General features: G+C 37.6%; 1 protein-coding gene across 1 annotated transcript; it reads left to right on the top strand.

Annotated features, from left to right (window-relative positions):
* The first annotated feature begins 6,047 nt into the window (after positions 1-6,047).
* Positions 6,048-7,610, top strand: LOC141628368 (protein FAR1-RELATED SEQUENCE 5-like). The gene is made up of 2 exons (XM_074441525.1): positions 6,048-6,902; positions 7,584-7,610. Exons 1-2 carry the CDS (start codon positions 6,048-6,050, stop codon positions 7,608-7,610), a joined length of 882 nt encoding a protein of 293 aa, XP_074297626.1.
* Positions 7,611-8,130: the final 520 nt, after the last annotated feature.

Raw genomic sequence — 8,130 nt, 5'->3', positions numbered from 1 at the left:
CCATTTCAAAAAGTATAAGCTACCAAAAAAAAGTGAACTGCAGAAATATACGTGTATCTAGAATGGCATAGATGTGTATCTAGCAAGGTAAAGATATGTATCTAGCAAGGTAAAGATATGTATCTAGCAAGGTAAAAGAGTGTATCTACTGTGTATCTAACAATGTAAAGGTATGTATCTAGCTTGCCAAAGGAGTGTATCTAGCAAGGTAAATAAATGACTATATCTAGCAAGTTAAAGGAGCGTATCTAGCATGCCATATACGTGTATCTAGAAATGTAAAGGTATGTATCTAACAACGTAAAGGAGTGTATCTAGCATGCCACAGATGTGTAGAGGCGTCAAAGACTGACTCCATCTGAATTATGAACTAATAAGTAATAACTAGAGGACAAAGGTGACTGACCATTCATTAAAGCATGGGACGGACGTGAGAATAATGAAAGCAGCTCAAGTATATAGGCGGCTAGCCGCCAGACTTCAGAATAGCCTAACATGATTTTTGACCCAAAAAAATGAATCCACAATTCATGCTAATCCAATACTAGGTATACAGCAAACTCCAATCATTCCAAAATGAATCCGCAATTATACGAATCCTCAATTAACACATAAACATAACTACATTCAGGAACATTAAATCATAACGCAATAGCTCATAGTATCCGTCAAAACTCAAAACAATTCATAAAAATCGATCAGTTAACAACGACCAAGTTACCAATATTTTGAACTTTATTGTGACTGCATCTGTAGTTGATACTAGCCACATTCATATCAAAGCGGTCGAGATCAGTTCACGATAGCCAATTTCGAGATCAAGTCTGCAAAAATACAATGTATGCAATCAGCTTCATGACCTCTAGAGTGCACCAAGAAATTGCCCTAGTAATGCTTGGCCTTGATTCATTCATTAGGTATTTCACCAGTTGAACTGATCTGATTAAACCCTGAAGACCAAATACATCTTTGAAAGTAAAAATCTCACCGTTTATACCTAGAAAATTTTCGGTAAACTACGGAAATGGGAAATATTATGCTATCACCACCAAGACAGTCAGACACCCACCAGTTCACAAGCGAGGCGTATATCAACTGGTAGATCGTTCAGTGTCTTCTGCCACTCCTGTAACACTGCTTCTATAGATCTCTTGTCATATACCTGCAATAACATGTAAAATTTACAGCACACTTACATTTCAGTGCATAAACTATTGGCAATTATATATTCCCGAGGTTTACCCCAGTGGTCCTGCAAATTGCGAGGTTTTACTGATGCGCAACAAAATTAATGGTTACAGAGGTTTCAATTAGTTGCAAGTATACCTCTTCGATTGGGATCCTTCTCCGGAACCATCCATCCTGATCTCCATCATCTTCATCATCGTCGTCAAAATCAAAGTAATCGTCATCATCACCGAACCCACCCCCACCAGTGTTTTTACCCCCATTACCACCACCACCACCACCACCACTAAAACACCACAAATACATAGCTTTCACACTCACTAAATCAACATTATGTCCCTACCTCTCCAAATAGCCACCCCACGACCAGCCATCGCAGGCGAGACATCCCTGACCACCATCAAAGCACTGTGTAAGGAGTTGGCCACCGTCATCTGTAGTTAGAACCATCACAACAACCCTAAGTCGGACACCATCGCTCAATAACAAACTCCATCGCAACCCTTAATCGACCACTAGAAGTCAGCAGCCCGTCTATGCCTTAGCCTCGTATAATTAGAATTTTGCTCGTCTGTTATCTCTTCCCTCGCCGGAGCGCCGTCGTCGAGAAAGAAATCGAGATCTGAATGCCAGGTTTTTGTTTTCTACAACTTTCAGTATACAATTCCAAGTATTTCAAACAGTCACCATGCTAACTCAATATGATTTCTACAACGAGAACTCGAAACCGGAGTGTAGGATCGACTGACATGAAGCTAATATTAACCTGAAGACTTACCAGCATTCTCATCTATTTATTGACATCAATGAGCTTGCATTGAACCAGCAAACAATTAAATTAAATTTCAACAAATTAATTGAAAGTACTCACACAAACATCAATATTATACAGCTCAACTGCGGAAATTAAGTATCATTTACGTATTGATAAATTGAATTTTAATTGATTCGAAGCCTACTCTAAGATACACAAAAACGAGAACGGATTCTGGACGTTACCTTTGCTTCAGGAAATTGATTAGTGAATATGCGCAATGTCTGAACACAATCAGGAACTGTTGTGCTTGTGCTAGAGCCTTCTTACTTGGGTTTCATCCAGGTTAAAAACTTTCAGACACATAGCACACGCTTGTGGAAATATTTGTTCATCTTGGCCAACGGTAAGAAGGAAACTGCGTTGCTGTTCGGACCAGGAAATAGAACGCAAATTAACGACACATTTGTCAGCATCATTAACAAATTTTCTATGATTAAGATTTCCAACTTTCTAAGACTAAAATTTCCAATTTTTTAAATAGGCACAACGATTTATGTAAGTCATTCAGCTACTCACCTTTGGTTGTCTAGTTCCATATTTTAATCATATAGGACCATCTAGCAGTTTGACGTAAGTTAACCCAAGGCAGACAGATTATATCATTAAAAACCCGTATTCGTCCCCAAACTCATCCATGCCGAGTTTTACTACTTAGTACTTACAACAGAAAATGTGTCTCGTTTATAAAGCTATGGTTCTATTCAATTGTGTCCTAGTCTAGCGGATATGACCATGATCTTGCTGCAATTTTACCTGGCCCCAATTTATGGTCAGTGGTCACAACAGATATGCAAGAGCAGACAAAGGCAAAACTATCACATGATCTAGTTAGCCCTCAATCACAGTTTATACTAATATTAAGTCTACCTGCCTATAAGTTTGAGCTCACTTTTTTGCAAATCTACAGTAATAGACAAACGCCTAAGAACACAAGGTAATAGCAGTTATTTTAAAAAAGTTGGAGCTCACTTCTTGCAAATCTGCACATCAAATAAATTGATTCGAACCCTACTATTACCAAGATACACAAATTACTTAGTCCACATACACATATTATATATTCAGATACACTTGTCGATTTGTGTATCTTAGAGTAGTATTATGTGAACAACCATACGAAAATATAAACACCCACCTCAGACAGCACCGGAGACATCAAGTGAACAGCTCCGACGGTGCCGTAGATATCACGACACACCTTATTCCGACAACCAACATGAGCTGACACGCTCCAGCGACGATCTAGTGATAGCCGCTCCTCCGCCGCACTCTCACATCACACACTCTTCAGTCTTCACACACCGAAGATTAATTGTGCTAACCTACAGCCCCAAAAATCAAGGTTCACTTATTTTTTCAGATTACGATCTGAACATTAGATCTGCAAAACAAATGAAAAAAAATCTTAGAAACCTAGTTGCGCCGGTTACATCATTAGAGCAGGTGGCGTTATTGAAGAAAGAACAACGAGGATCGCTGACAACGCTGTCATCGATGATGGAGAAATCGTTGAACGAAGAGCACCACAATGCCGGCGTCGATGATGATGTTTCTCGGTGAGGTTAGGTTGACGGGCGAAGTGGCGCCCTCTCTCCGGCGTCGTTGCTTGCGGGGGTGAAAGTGAAATGGGTGGGAGAGAGGAGGGAGTAGTGCTGGACTGTGGTGTGTGTGTGGAAGGAGACAAAGTAGTAAAACACTGTTAATGCGGACCATTGATTAACTAAAATCTAAGGCTAATATTAAGTTCGTAAGTTCACACCGAACTATTAGTTCGCACGAGATCCTATTTCTATATATATATATATATATATATATATATATAAGAATTAGGATCACATGAGTCCACCTTCAATTTTTGAGTCCGTGAGTCTCACTTTCAGCCGTCAGATTATACCCACGGATGGCTGAGATCTGCGCGCTATAGGAAGGGTAAGATTGTCTTTTCACAGCTTATTATATATACTCCCTCCTCCTGCCTTTTTCTCATTCAATTTCTTTTTCCCTCTTTCTTCTCTCTCTCTCTAAAATTCAGCCGCCTCTGATTTGTTCTTCAGCTCTTCGTCGTCGATTTTACAATCAATTGCTTCAATTTTACAATCAATCGCTTGAATTCTTCAGCTCTTCAACATCGTTTGGATTTTGCAATCAATCTAATCGGTTTTATTTTCTCCGTCTATCGTACTGCAATGTCAGGTATTTCTTCATGTATGATTACTTTAATTTTTGTATTTTCGTTTGCCTTTTTGTCTCAATTCTTTAATTCTAGTAATTTTTTTGAGTTTTAATTAACTGTTGTTTAATTGTAATCTGTTCTCCGTTTTAATTTATGTTTCAATCATCTCGTCTTACCTGATTTAGTGTTTTTTTTGTTTGAATATGTGAATTTCAGTCATGTTTCCTTACTTTTATCAGCTTGATCATCTCATGTATATATTGCTCATCACTATTACAATTATCGCTTTATTTCGTCTTCTCTTTTAGCGTACTGTTTTGCATTCAATTGTCAATGATTGTTTTGTTTTTTGCATGCTTTTATTCAGATTTACATGTTAACAATTCTCTGCCTAACCTTATTGTTGTCGTTTGACCTAATTTTGTTTACCTACTTCATTTAGTTTAGTATCACAACATATCTTCATTAGTATCACTCGTACTGTTCACAGTATCCTAGTTTAAATTATAGTGATGTTATACTATATGTTTACCTATTTAGCGTATCACAATTTCTTTTTGACAATATCACATATCCTTCACAATAGTATCATACACTAGAATATCTAACAATACATGCTTGTGTAAATTTATATCTAACAATACATGTTTTTTGTGGCTACTTAATGTACATCAAGTATCATCCCGGTATGCTTAATAGTATCACATGTTTTCCTTAATAATATCATAGCCTGATTTACTCTAATTAACTTTTTCCTGCTAGATTTTGTTCCATCACCCTGTTTTGAAGAGACTTCTTCTGCTTCTATTGTACCTGCTCGTACTCCACAATGCGTACAAGTTGATGATGTGCATGGTGGAAATCACCTTTCTTTGATTGTCACCCCTGAAGGTTCTGAGGAGTGGATACGGAATGTTGCCATTCAATTTACACCGAGAATAGGACAAAGTTTTGCTACCTTAGATGAGTGTATCCAATTTTATGACACTTATGCGGATGCTTGCGGATTTGAACCAAGAAAGTCTTCAACTAAAAGGTTTCGTGGTAGTGGTGATATAAAGACAAACGATTGTCGTAATAGAGAAGGGTTTAGGGGTACTCAGCCGAAAGTGTTACCATCTAATGGTGAAGAGGAGAAAAGGAGCAAACCATATGATCCTAAGAAGACCAAGATTACTAGGATTGGTTGTAAGGCCAAGATTTTATTCAGATTTGTCCTCAAAGAAATTGACAAAGTTAAAGTCCCACTTTTTGTTGTTGATCAGTTTCATGCTGCCCATAATCACCTTCTTTGTCCACTAAAGTATAAAGAATTTCAGAACAAATCCAGACATCTTAATTTACATCAGAAACAAACAATCATTGACAATTGCAAGGTGAATATCGGCCCAACGACTACTTTCAGGTCTTATAAGAAGTATGTTGATGGTTATCAAAATGTGGGAGCTTGTTTGACCGACTTTAAAAATTTTGGTAGGGAAGTCAAATGTTTTATCGGGCAGCGGGATGCTCAAATGTTCATTGATCAGCTTGAAGTGCTTTCTGAAACTAGGCCAGGGTTTTATTTTGCATATGAGGTTGATGCGAATAAGTGTTTGGTTCGTGTTATTTGGGCTGACGCAGAGGCACGTCGAAACTACTCACTATATGGTGAGGTGATGACATTTGACCCAACCTATTCAACCAATAGGTATGACATGAAATTCTGTCCTTTTACTGGTGTTGATCACCACAAGAAGTCGGTCACCTTTCTTTGCTTCACTTTTGGGTCGGGAGAACGACCAAGCATTTCATTTGGGTTTTTCGAAATTCTTAGAATGTATGGGTGGAAAGGAACCCAATTGTTTATTTACCGACCAATGCCCGGCAATGAAAATTGCGATGCCTGCTTTTAAGGCTGCTGCCCACCGTTATTGCATGTGGCACATCATGCAGAAATTACCTGAAAAGGTAGGCACGACAGTGACCAAAGAGACAGATTTTGTAAGCCGTATGAATTCTATTGTCTGGGATTCTGACCTTGAGCCTTTTGATTTTGAAGAGAAGTGGTCTGCATTGATCGAGGAGTTTCATCTGGAAGATAATGGATGGTTAACATATATGTTTAACAAGAGGCAACGTTGGATTCCGGCTTATTATCGTGACATTCCTCTTGGTTGTCTTCTCAGAACAACCCAACGTTCTGAGAGCATGAACAGCTTCTTCAAGCGGTTCGAGAATCCTCGCGGCACACTTGTGGAATTTTGGTTGCGCTTCCAAAGTGCTATGGATCAGCAAAGATACACCCAAAAGTCCCTTGATAGAGACAGTGATCTCTGTCTCACCAGAACCAAAACCATGCTTCATCTTGAGATTCATGCATCCTTTGTGTACACACACGCACTCTTTTATGAATTCCAAAAGCGGTGTGTCTCTTCTTTGAATTCATGTAGCGCTGGAGATTCTTCAAGGGATTCCACTACAAGGTTTCTTGATGTTGAAGATGCAATATTGCGTACTACGTACACTGTAGCATTTAATCCCACAACTTTTGATGCAAAATGTTCATGTAAGATGTTTGAGAGGAAGGGATACATCTGCAAACACATTATTTGGATTTTATCAGGTAAAGGGGTTAGGAAGATACCGAACAAGTACCTTTTGAGTAGGTGGACAAAGAACACCAAGAAGATGCCTCTTTATGATGTGCACGGGCAGTTGATCGATGATTTTGATTCCTCGGATGTGAGTAAGTGCAGATTTCAAATGTTTGGTCGAGTTCTACTCAACACTGTCTCTCGATAAAATCTCTGCTGAAAATCACGAATCGACCCGACTGATTTCTTGAATGCATTTAGACAGAAATTCAAGCCCCTGAAACAATGACCAAACAACAAGAGTTAGAGATGCTTCTTGGGGTTAAGTGTTGGATGAGGTTGAGATATTACCACCGAGTTAAATGCAAAAACAAGGGTAGTGGCAAGAGGTTGACCTCTAAGAAACAAATGTCCATTGAAAAGGCACAAAAGCCGAAAAGGTTTTGCAATAATTGTAAACAAATGGCACATCATGATAAACGCAACTGCCCTAATCCATTTCTTTGAGACATCGAGCACTCGGGTGATGATAATGAATCGATGTAAGTGATTTTGCTAACTAAATTCATTATTTCATTATGATTGATTTTTAATTTGTGTGTTTTTTGAGAAACAATATCACATGCAACTCTAAATAATATCATGCTGTATATGAAATAGTTTCACAAATATAAACGATTTATTATCATCCAATTTTGTCTTGTTGTGAAAGAATATCACCTGTACGTCTAAATAATATCATTCATCATTGTATACAATATCACAGTTACTTACATGTACAACATCTTCTTTGAACTATTTCTTGTGTTCTTTGTTTTGCTTTTTGCAGACTTCTTCACTTGTTGATGTTGATTGAGAGCTTGAGTACGTGCTGCTGAAGTCTATATTACTCGTGTAGACAATTTTTTTGTTGTTACCCAATACATTATCAAAGTAGGAACATTATCAGAGATACAAGCAATTGATTGTAAACAATATCACGGTTACTAAACAACAATATCACTATTTCTTATAAATAATATCAGAGATACAGTACTTTTATGAAAGAAAATCCAATTGATTGTGTTTGACCACCAATAGCGCAGCAATTTAAAAAAATAAGTATCAGCTAATTAATATCAACCTGTCTCTATAACAATATCAAATCTCATAACAAAAAATATGACACATTTTTGTTATATTGGGATTTAATTTCTCTCTCGAATTTTTAAAATTCTGTCTCACAATATCACCTTACTCACACGACAATATCAGACTCTAAACCAAAAAAATATCAACGAAAAAAGGATACTTAAATCCCTATTAATTTGTATAGTATGTTGAGAAACAATATCACACCAACTGAAGAAAAATATCACATCACACTTGAGACAATA

This window comes from Silene latifolia, chromosome Y, assembly GCF_048544455.1.
Source record: "Silene latifolia isolate original U9 population chromosome Y, ASM4854445v1, whole genome shotgun sequence".
Classification (NCBI taxonomy): domain Eukaryota; kingdom Viridiplantae; phylum Streptophyta; class Magnoliopsida; order Caryophyllales; family Caryophyllaceae; genus Silene; species Silene latifolia.
The sequence above is the reverse complement of the archived record's forward strand: the minus strand, read 5'-3'. Positions and strand labels throughout refer to the sequence as shown.

What these genes read in the sequence shown, in the direction of transcription:
- LOC141628368 (XM_074441525.1), top strand. Translation starts at nt 6,048, where the DNA reads ATGAAAATTGCGATGCCTGCTTTTAAGGCTGCTGCCCACCGTTATTGC. An exon ending in ATGATTTTGATTCCTCGGAT is followed by an intron (nt 6,903 to 7,583) that starts GTGAGTAAGTGC and finishes TGCTTTTTGCAG; the next exon opens with ACTTCTTCACTTGTTGATGT.